The sequence below is a fragment of the Protomyctophum parallelum genome (genome assembly GCF_964188405.1).
Source record: "Protomyctophum parallelum genome assembly, chromosome: 16".
NCBI classification, from domain to species: domain Eukaryota; kingdom Metazoa; phylum Chordata; class Actinopteri; order Myctophiformes; family Myctophidae; genus Protomyctophum; species Protomyctophum parallelum.
The window spans coordinates 16,408,538-16,420,420 of NC_139711.1; the positions used below are offsets into that span (position 1 = coordinate 16,408,538).

Genomic DNA, 11,883 nt, shown 5'->3' on the forward strand with positions numbered 1-11,883 from the left:
ATCGAAATGTTCTATCTCTTATTGTCGCATTTGATGACTGGCAGAGTCTCAGGCGGAATAGAAAATACATTTTAAGGTTTTTTACCAATTTCATCCAATCAGGAAAGAGTACCCATTTATCAGCTTCAATTTTACAAAGCATTTTGGCTCATTTCAATTTCACTTACCTATCATTATCATTAATACTAACATTGCTATCAGAATACAGAGTTATTTAAACTAATAATAATAATAAATGCTGAGATATCATATTGTAGGGCCTACATTGTTGAATTGATGTTGACATAGGATGCTGCTTTTGTGTATAAATTCAAGGTGTGGCACATGGTTGGCTGCAGCCCAAATTGCTTACCTCTCTTGTTGGTTTTGGGCAAGCTCTGCTCTGACCTAAGAAAACCCTGATAGCGGAGCCTGTCAGCTGCTGCCAACTTTAAAACCACTTCTTTCAGGTCATCAACCTGAAATACGCACACAAGGTAATAATTTGTCATCTAATTCATAAATGGGCAACCGGCAGCCCGGGGGCCCCCACCTTCACTTATAATGTGTCCCTCAAGTTAATATCAGAATACTGATATATTACTGATTTCAGCAATTACAGTTTGAAGCATGCAATATGACATCATGACCTGCTTTAATTACTTAGCTACTAAATTAGTAGATTAATGATCAAGTAGTGTTAAAATGTTATTGTCTTTTTTACGTCCCATGTATTTGTATTTACTGTAGTTCATAAAGTTAACATAGCTATAATTAAAGGCATTTGAAAGGCATTGAAATTAAATAAAAATGTACTTTTTAGGATTACAATAAAAAAAATAGCAAATAATTTCAATTAAAATATAGCAAAAATAGCTGATCAGCCATTTTTGCTACGACAGTAATATGCAATGTGGCCCTCTGGAGTGAGTGTGGAAATATAGTGGCCCTCTCCATCGTCAAAGTTGCCCATCCCTGATCTAATTGACGCTTTTCAGATGGTATAAAATAAATCTTTACAGTCAATGATTAGCAGACTTACCATGTTGGGAAATCTATCCTGTGGCACTGAATCTTTACTCCCTTAAAATAAATAGGTGAAGCATCAAGTTGAATATCACAAGTGACAATTCAAATGGCAATAATCTTTCTGTGCATGTACCCTGTCCTTCTCTTTACCTTTGTTCCAAGTATCACTCTCTCCATCATGCTGTATCAAAAGAGGATATACGTTATTCCACTTTCTCCGGTCCCCCTGTGCTGTGTTCTCTGACTTCTCTCCATCCTCCACCTCTGCCACTAATTTCTGTATGAAGTCTGGTGAGAGAAAACATCAGCCTATTACCTTGACTGCTGCTGTAATACTATTGCTGTCAGCTATAGTATGTCAACACATGTACACCAAGGGTCTCTGGAGGCCCTTATCTTACAGGAAAAACTGCCACAAATAATAATTATATTATAGAATTATTGTACTCAATAAACTAGAACTGGTGAACCACAGTGAGTGTATCCCAACACCTATGTACCTCAATCCTGACAAAGGAAATGTAGTCTCTATGGAACAGGTCATAACTAAGATTTGGTATACTGGTATACTGACAATAAAATCAGACAATGAAAAATCAATATAATAAAAAAGGGAAGATGATGAAAACAATGATTTCCTCCTACCTGTCTGGGTTTCCAAGTTGGAGTCTGGATATAGTGGAATAGCACGTGGCCTTGCAGAGCAAATCATTGCTAAAAGGTAGAGTGCTATAGAGAGCATGGTGACAATATTTTAGGAGGACCAGATCTGGACTGCCTCAGTGCAAAGAACCTCTCTTTTATATGTTCCTTGCCCATCCATCACAGTGGGATCAATACATTATCATCACTGCCAGTCTTGTCCATAATGGTTTTGACGTGATGGCCCAGTCGTCATGGACGCAATTCTGGAGACCCTGTCAATTCAGACAGCATATCTCTGCTTGTACAGAGAGCCCTAACAAATGTTTACTCTCCAAGAGCAATCAGTGGGCTGTCGAACAAGCTAAGATGCTTTATATGTCTAACGCTATTTTTTGTGTGATTGGCTGTTCATCCACCGAGAGCCTAAGCATGTATCATTGATGATATCCTGCTCTAGGGTTGGTACAAAGAGTTTGAGGAAATATGGTACTGCTACACTGGTTTTCTACGTCATTTGGTGTTTAACAGCCAGCATTAAACAAGCAATTAGTAAAGGGACTGTCTCATAAGGAGAATCTATTGGCATTTCTCTGTCATTCAAAATCATGTGGTTAGTCATACAGTGTAAGTGAAGTGTTACATCAGGTCAGTAGTGACATTGAACAGCTTTTGCGGCTTCATTTCTTAGAAATATTTATCGTATGGAATATGATATGGATGTAGAATAGATTGATTGTAGAGTAGTTCCGGAGGAACGGATTGTGTGGCCCTGGTTTTTCCCTAATGGGACTGACCGAGGATAGCTACGGGGACGTAAGTCTGGACTTGATACCCCGGCTGGGTCACCTGAGTGAGGGGTATAATGTTGGAAGACTCGAAACCCTGATGACCTTGGGATACATCACTGAGGATACGTCCCAGGTGCATCCATGCGATGTATTTTTGTTTTAGTTATTCTATTTATAGTGACTCATAGGAATAAACTACGTGACAACCAGGAATAGTCTGGTGACCACCGGAGAGATGGGTGGCAGCTGGAATGTAGACGGCACCCGGGAGCAGTATGGGTTGGCGCCGCAGCCTGTGTCTTCCGTGAGGAAGAAGCCCAACAAACCCAAGGTGAGGCCTTTAGGAGGGCCATTCAAGCCGCAAGTGGAGCCTGCGTCACCACCATGGGCCAGGTGGAGCCTGCAGAACCATTGCAGCTTGAGAATCCACCACTTCTGAATTAAGTGCCTGGTGCTGGGAGTCTGGTGCAACGCACAGGTGCTGTACCTGGTGAGAGCAGGAGTGGACCCAGGTGAGACGTAGGAGGGGCCCGGAGGCAACCCACAGAGCCTAGTACTTCCACGCGCCAGATTGATGCGATCCTCCGGCATACTCAGTCCCGGGAGAGTAGTTCCGGAGGAACGGATTGTGTGGCCCTGGTTTTTCCCTAATGGGACTAATCGAGGGTAACTACTGGGACGTAAGTCTGGATTTGATCACCCCGGCTGGGTCACCTCACCTGAGTGAGGGGTATGATGTTGGATGACCCGAAACCCGATGACCTTGGGATACATCACTGAGGATACGTCCCAGGTGCATCCATGCGATGTATTTTTGTTTTTTTTACTTGGTCAATAGTTTACCTCATGGGAACATAACTCTAACGTGAAATACAAACACAATAGACGAGACAAAACAAGTTTTTTTCTGTGTCCTCTGAAAGGGCTTTTCACTTCAGGACTCTTTGTCAAACTGAAGGTAGCTAATAGCCTGGAGATGAGTGTAAGATCTCTGACACCACCATGTCAAGGGGGGGTGATTTATAGGGCTATCATCCTGAATTCTGTAGCAAACAATATCTGATGCAGCTGGCCATCATCACCTGACCAAAGTTAGAAAAGGCGCTTTACCAGCAAGACAATGAGAAAAGGTCAACTGGGGTTAAAAAAAAAACATGTAAAACTATTTTTCAAATTGAAATCTATAACAAAACAAAAAGAAACAACACTGAATAGAATAGGCCACAGTGATGTAATGAAAGTTTAAATATGTCTAACAGATCTACTGATGAGATTTATTGCGACATACAATGTATGTACATCACCAAAACTGCACTTCACTGGACACCACGCAAAAGGGGCCGACCCAAGAACACATGGCGTAGGACAGTAGAGGGAGAGTTGAAGACCCTGCATCACACCTGGGGATCTATGAAGACGCTGGCCCAGGACAGACTGAAATGGGGATCCTTTGTTGCTGCCCTACATGCCAGCCGGCATAAAGGGCAGTAAGTAAGTAAGTACAATGTAAAAGAAAACATGAAAACATAAACAAACATGCACTAATATTTGGCACTGCTTGTACGTGCTGTGAAATATGTTGGGAAATGCTGCCCTCCTCTGGTTTTCGCTTTACTAACATTGCAAGCATTTAGTATTCGATACATTTTTTTAAAGAAAAATATAGAAACTATTAATCTATACAAAAACGTCTCAAGGCACACAACTGCAGACACACAATTTTTCTGTATTATTACCATCTAATTTCCTTGTGCTGTATGAAACAAAACATAATGCGCTTCATCTAAATTCCACAATCCGATCCCAACATATCATATTCTTGTGTTTGACATTATGGTTTAACATGAAATGGAACAGTGAACCAGTAAACCTCCTTCTTCAGGCACAAATTAACTCAATATTAAAAAGTAAATCATCACAATATATACATAATTGTACGATACCACAGCCCTGTTTTACAGAGATAAAGAGAGAAACAACCTTTCTGTTTTATAATTTATACGTAACACAACATTACATTGAATTATTTATTTTCATTTTACTGTAAAACATTATGTAGACTTACAATTTTACAATTCAGGCATTTAACAGACGCTCTTAATCCAGAGCGATTTACATTAAGCAAGAACAAAAAGACTACACTTGTTTAGACTGTACAATAGTATAAAATGATCATGTGAAACAATCCTATAGCTTTCTGTTGTGGTCCTGTTGATAACCTGGTGAAGGGGTAAAATAAATGGAATAGGTAGGTACATAGTAAAACACACAATACATACATTTATAATCAGGGCAAACTGGTATTCAGCAGTCTTGACTGGAAGCCTACAGGCAAACTATTCCACATTAGCCTAGTACTGCTGCAGAGTATAAAGTTGAGAACCAATGGCACCCCAGCGGTGCAAAGCTTCTTGGTTCTTTGGAATGGTTGTGGTGCTAATATAGTACATTTTAAAGATATATATGCTTTAAAATATCTTTACAGTTACGAGCCAAATAACCACTTTTGGTATATACAGCACCATTTGTTTTTAAAGTGTTGTCTTGGCTGGTTTATCCGCATGCGTTGTCATCAACCAGAAATACACACACAAGGTTTGCTGGTTTGCCTGTATAGTTGGTGGGAGGAGATGAAGGAAATCAACAAATCAAATGACAGCATGTAGCCTAGGCTTTTGTCTACACTCTGGCACATCCTAGTTCAACAGCATTCCTGCAGATCCTAAAAAAGAAATTGCAGAACTAATTGCAGTTTGGTTGATCATTAAACTCTATCCCAGAACTAATCATTTTATTAGCTCAAAGTGGAGGAGTTTCTCTAATCAAAATCGGTATAATTCACGGAATTGTAAACAATGTTGCTCTCAAATATTCATGCAATTACTTTTCCAGGGTTAGTGATCCTCTAGTCTACTCCATCAGAGGTACAGTAGTACCTCAGACTTCAGTTCCGTTCCTAGTTCCTACCGTGTAAATCTAAAAGCTCTATGGGAAAGGACTTTCTTATACTCTGCAGGATCTGAACCAGCAAGGTCACACCACACTCCTGATACAATGAGTTACTTAATTACGTTGTTAAAAATGGAGTGGAATTTGTACTCAAGAGTCAAGACATATTTTATGAAGCCAAGTCAGGTTTATTTTTATAAACCAGGTTACTAACTGATCATTAACTCCTACGTCTGATTAAAAACAACAAACTTAACCACGCTGAGACAATACAACAGAATTGATAATTACAATAGAGCGTAACCATATTAACCAAAGGTGCCATTTTTCTGAAGTTAAGCTATAGAGGGTATGCGCCAGCTTAAAGTGAATGGCACATCGAGTGGCAAAGCAACATGCAAAGTGAGTTTAACATTGTTTAATGTTGTTTAATGCAATCAGATATGACTTTTCTGTTTGGATGCCTGGGCTGTCGAGGCATGCATGAAGTAATAGTTATTTGCCACACAGTAGGCGTTCCTGCATAACTTCCTGGTTTGATGATGATGTCACGCGCATACCCTCTATTGTTAGTCATTATGCCTACAAACCTTGTTTAACTGTTGATAGATGAAGCAGCAAGAATCGAGGCAGAAACACTTTAAGTCATTTCACCTGACAAACTAAGACTGGCTTTGACTTCTTGTCTTTCCACAGATAAATCTATTTTCAGTGTTGGAGCTGTACCCATCATACCTGTAAATAAATTAAGTGTAACGCCTGGGATTCGAACTCGGGTGTCCCTTGTCAAAGTCCAATATCTTAACACTAGACCAAAGGGATATGCCTCTGGACCAGAGGAGATATTACACTTTTGAGGCCATCAGGCTGCCACTCTGCTACACTCACCCCCCTTTTGACCTCCTCCCACAGGGAAAGCCGATCCAGGTCACGGCAACAATGTAACGCCTGGGATTCAAACTCGGGACTCCCACGTCAAAGTCATAGTCAAAGTCCAATATCTTAACCCAGATTTGGGTCAAACAATGGGTGCCACTCCCATGTCACTAAAATGTGGAATGCCCTACCAACAGCCGTTAAGAAATGTGTGAATCCTTCAAAACCGCTCTCAAAGAGCACTTACGGGAGGCCCGGAGGCTGCAATTCGAAACTTGATTGATTGATTGATTGAAATATTTATTAACAGTTTGTAGAATTTACAGTACATTTTAAGCACAAACTCAATACAAAGACTGTCAACTGTGAGTGGACGACCCAATTAAGCATTACACTTGTTTACAACAGGGTCCACATTGTTCAATTCATCAAAACATTTAAAGACATACAAACATTTAGAGACATACAAATAGACATTTCTATGTAGCTAAATTCATCATATGGGAAGCAAAAAAAGGGAAAAGATACAATATACAGTGAGGGAAAATGGGGTGGGGGGGTGGGGGGGATTCAGATTTTACAGAGGCCAGTTTCGAATTGCAGCCATCCGTAGGTGCCCTTTGAGAGCGGTTTTGAAGGAGTCAAGGGATTCACATGTCTTAATGACTGTTGGTAGGGCGTTCCACATTTTGGTGGCATAGGAGCGAAAATAATTTAGTCCCTTGTTTGTGCCGAATCTGGGTTGTACATGGTTTGTTGCACTCCCTCTGGTGTTGTGGGTGTGGACTTCGTTTACATTAAGGAAGTATTTAGACAGGTACATGGGTATCTTGGTGGTGTATCGAATCTTGTGGACCAGACCCATTGCAAGATGCTGTACTCTGTCGTCGACCCTAAGCCATCCCAGCCAGTCAAAGTGGGCAGGGGTGAGGTGGGTTCGGGGGGTGAGGCCAAGTAGGAGCCTGACCAGTTTGTTTTGGGAGGTCTGGAGCCTTGTTTTAAGGGCCTTTGAGGTGCTGTGGTACCAAGAGGTGGATGCATAGTCAAAGAAACCTTGTACGAGGGCTCCTGTTAAGGTCTTCAAGGTGTTTTTGCTGACCAGTGAGGAGATCCTGTAAAGGAATCTTGTTCTTTGATTGACTTTTTTGATTACGTTGGTGGCCATCTTATCACCGGAAAGATTGGCCTCCAGGATGGAACCTAGGTAGGTAATTTGATCTTTTCGTGTGATAATATTGTCACCCACTCTAACCAAGAAGCCATCTGCCTTGCTGAGATTACTATTTGATCCGAAGAGGATGGATTCAGTTTTTCCCAGGTGTAAGGATAGTTTGTTATCAGCGAGCCAGGTGCAGATTCTACCGAGTTCAGAGCTGAGGGTCTTTTCAACCTGCAGTTTGTTCCTGTCCGAGACCAGCAGTGCTGAGTCATCTGCGAACAGGAACAAGCTGCAGTCACAAGCTGAAGTCATGTCGTTGACATATATTAGGAACAGTAAAGGCCCTAGTATGCTTCCTTGTGGGACGCCACAGCTCACTGGGAGGGGAGGGGACAGTGTTCCGTTCACCTCCACCATCTGTTCTCTCCCCTCCAGGTAGGATTGCATCCAGCTCACTGATGTGCTATCAAAACCAATAGCTTTAAGCTTGTTAACCAGTATGGAGTGGTTCACGGTGTCAAAAGCCTTTTGGAGGTCCAGCATGACCATGCCGCAGTATTTTCCAGCGTCCACCTCGTGTTTGATGTGGTCGCTCAACTGGCCCCTGAAAAAAGGTAACAGTCAATTATATCAATCAATCAATCAAACCATGAATAGAACATAAATCCGCCTCTAAAGATAACACTGGCCAGAGCCATTGAAATACAACAGAGTTATGACAACTCCTTTCACTTCATTATATGGGGCCAGTCCCAATGGCGGTTCTTCTACATAGGTGAAGAGTGACATCCTTTATTTTAGATAGTTTTTTAGTAATAGCCCGGCTACAACATAAATATTACAGAGACTTTAGTTGTCACAATGCAATACTTTAAAACAGTTGTCATGTTGCACACATGCCTAAAATTGCTGATATTTGCCCCGCCCTCGTTGAAAACAATGTATTTCAAACTCCAGCTTGTCACTCTCCAGCCAGGGCTGCATTCTCGCATGAACAGCGCTCGAGCTCTGAACCCGCCCAACCCTCTGATAGTCACGTGACGTGGCACTTGGAAGCAGGAAGTATCTTGTGTTTACATATGATGGCGGTCAGCTAGGCTAAGGCTACTTAGCTTCAATTTACACTTTGGAATCTAACCGGACTGGAAAAGTTAGATGAACCTGGTCCTGGCCTCCTGTGCAGTCAGTGGGCACCTCAAAAGAAAGACACGTTGGCTGTGGGAATAGGACTGACGTTGCTGAAATATAGGTACAGTGTATGGTCTTTCGACTTTGATTATTTGCTTACATTCGTTGACTTCGTGTACGTCTTTGACTCTTTACCATAGGTCTTTACCAGCTAGATTAAATAAACATCCTGGTGTCACGTTAAATATCCGGATGTGTGTGTAGTGACTTATTATTTCGTCGTTTGCAACGTTAGATCAAAAAGACTACATTCACTGTAGTCGATCTTTTGATCTAACGTTGCAAATGACGAAATAATTAATTGTGTTATTGTTGTGGCGTTGTTAAGGTGCGTAGTCGATAAACCAAAGTATACTGCGTTGTCTTTTGGTTAAGTTGTTACTTTCCTGGTACAGATACCAGTAAATGACCGATACTGGTAATTTAATCTGTTACAATTTACTTCGGTTTTATATGACTCTACTCTATCTCAGATTTTTCAGCATCAATCATTCTGAATCAAAAACATTTAAACGTGTATTATTATTTTTATTATTTTTTCAGAGTGACGGCTGCCAAACATGTTGGCAGACGGGAGCTCCTTTATGAAGGGACTGCTGATGGGCGGTCTGTTCTGCTTGGTGCTGTCGCTGCTGGGCAGCTTCAGCAGCTTCAGTGCCCAGCCCAGTGGTCCAGAGGACCACCACCATCACCACGTGAAGGCCCTCAGCAAAGATGAACTCAAGCGCCTTACTGAGTCTCAGATGGAACAGCTAAAAGAGCAAGTACGAGTCTACTGTATCATCATGGTAGAGCCCAAGGTTCTGGTGTATTGGGCAACTGCCAAGGACACCTGGAGCAAACATTGTGACCAGGCAGTGTTCTACACATCAGAGTCATCCAAGGCCCTCGATGCAATAGATCTTGAAGAACGTGATGAGTGGTCTAGGTTACGTAAAGCCCTGAAGCATGCCTACGAGAACGCTGGTGACCTGCGCTGGTTCTTTGTGGCACGGCCCACCACGTTTGCCATTATTGAGAATCTCAAGTACCTGGTGCTGGCTAAGGACTCCAGTGAACCATTCTACATTGGCAATGCTATGAAGTCCGGAGAGCTTGAATATGTTCAATATGAAAGTGGAATTGTTTTGAGCTACGAAGCTCTGAAAAGGCTAATGCGGGTGTTCCAGGACGAGGACAAGTGTCCAGAGCGAGGACGTGCCCTCTGGAAGCTGAGTGAGGAGAAGCAGCTGGCCGTATGCCTTAAATATACTGGAGTGTTTGCAGAAAATGGAGAGGATGTTGAAGGAAAGGGCCTATTCAACAGCAAGAGTGTAGGAAACCTTATATCTGACAGCTTGAACAATAACCCCCAAAACGTAGTGGAGGGCTGCTGCTCCGATTTGGCGATTACATTCAGTGGGATGTCACCCACGCAGATGCAGGTCATGATGTTTGGCGTTTACAGACTTCGTCCTTATGGGCACAATTTCAAAGACTCTCTTGCATTCTACCCCCCAGAAAATTCAGACAATGACTAAAGTATTCCTGTGGCTTAACATGGAGGGCACTGTAGAGACTGCTTCTGTGCCAGCAAAATGTGACTAATGAAGGTTTTCATATTGTTTGTAAAAAAAGAAAAAAATAGATGGTGGGTGGGATGCTATTTTTGTGTGTTTTGTACCTTTTGCACCTTATGCCACATTTTCTTGTGGCTGTGGGTACATTAATCTGAGTTTGCAAATAATGCAGTGGTTCCAATGAACTGCATTATTCGTTTGGGCACATTTTTGGGGCAAATTTCTAGATTAGGTCTGTACAGTTAAATCAAAAAATATATACCTCAGTTTGGAGGTAGTGGTGTGCTGCTAATATATTTAGAAGAAAAACTATATATACCGGTGTATATATGATGATTATGATTCCATGAAAATCTTTCAAAATTGATTTACAATTTCAGAAATGCATGGCAGTAACCATGAAAATATTACTGACTAAATAGTATTGACTATTCTGAGTGATTCAGAGGTGTCATATTTAGTTTCTTTGGTTGTATTTCATCAAATGCTCTCTGGAAAAGTTATTTTCTAAAACCTTTTCTATGAGTTGCCAATATCATCTGCATGTTACACACTGCGCTTGCCACTAAATGTTAAAAGGTTGTGGAAATGAGAATTTTACTGAGCTAAGGCATTGTTTTTTATATTATGGACCAGTGTTGGCAAGCTTTGGCAAACGTAAATGGTAGATAAATTACCTTTTGCATATTAATTTCTTAAAGGGAATATTACGAAAGCATCATGAATGTATGTTAGATTGACTGCCATATTACTACAATGTGATATTCTATCTAGATTACCAGTTGCAATTCTGACATTTTCATCTCAAAAACATTTATGCTCATGTATTGAATATTGTTTGAAATGGGATAAATGCCTCAAGACGTAACTCACATTTTTTTCTGAAAAAAGCTAAAAACCATTTGTGTATAGAAGCATGTTTATCAGGCAGGAACTAAGAACAGAATGCTGATGTTCCCAATGGCTGGGGCACATTTTCAGTGTAAAAGGACTAACCCGGAGAAAGGCACTGGAGCACATGGATCTTCTTTTAAATATTTAATCAGCAAACACGACCAAAGCTACTGCATTTTCAATCGCCGTCTATATAAACACATTTTCAGTGTTGTGGTTTCGACCCAGCAGGTGTCAAATGTAACATTTATATCCTGACAGATTACTGTTGAATTAGGACCTGTGCTGCCTCTGAACTGCTGAGAACTTTGTGCTACAAGACAAGAGATACTTTCTCTCTTGTGAACTATGTACAGTACTACTGTGAGAACACAACAGCCTGAGATTAAAAAATGATTTTGACACATTTAAATTACTCCCAATGCTTGACTTGACCACATGAACCCAAGTGTCTCTAGGAATATACACTGAAGTAGATAATGGCTGTTTTCAGCAAGAGATTTGGTGTACCTACACTCAAGGCAAACTTAGAGCCCTGTGGGACCCTGGTCAACCTAATAGTTAAAAACAAATGTTTTAGCCCATCTACAAGCTCAATCTATTATTGTGGTAAATTCTCCTTTGACATACCCAAAATACTGATACAAGGGTTAAAGTGGTTAATGCAGTGAATATGTATATATACCAATACTGTCACTGGTTATATACTTATAAGACCCAATGGTATGATGTATTACCCAAAAAGCATTTATTGATTTATATTCAATTAAATCACAGGCATTGCAGCAACCTCTTGACAGACAGCTCAGTGTTCATA

General features: G+C 41.0%; 1 protein-coding gene across 2 annotated transcripts; it reads left to right on the forward strand.

Moving 5' to 3' along the window:
* The first annotated feature begins 8,516 nt into the window (after positions 1 to 8,516).
* c1galt1c1 (C1GALT1-specific chaperone 1) lies at positions 8,517 to 11,798 on the forward strand. 2 transcript variants are annotated; one of them, XM_083786537.1, is made up of 2 exons: positions 8,517 to 8,686; positions 9,157 to 11,798. In XM_083786537.1, the coding sequence occupies exon 2, from the start codon at positions 9,174 to 9,176 to the stop codon at positions 10,131 to 10,133; it is 960 nt and encodes a 319-aa protein (XP_083642663.1). In that variant the 5' UTR covers positions 8,517 to 8,686; positions 9,157 to 9,173; the 3' UTR covers positions 10,134 to 11,798. The 2 variants fall into 2 exon arrangements, with proteins under 2 accessions (XP_083642663.1, XP_083642664.1); XM_083786538.1 differs by having other exon boundaries at positions 8,517 to 8,674.
* Positions 11,799 to 11,883: the final 85 nt, after the last annotated feature.

Excerpts from the sequence above, each read along its gene's own strand:
- c1galt1c1 (XM_083786537.1), top strand. The coding sequence starts at position 9,174 with ATGTTGGCAGACGGGAGCTCCTTTATGAAGGGACTGCTGATGGGCGGT.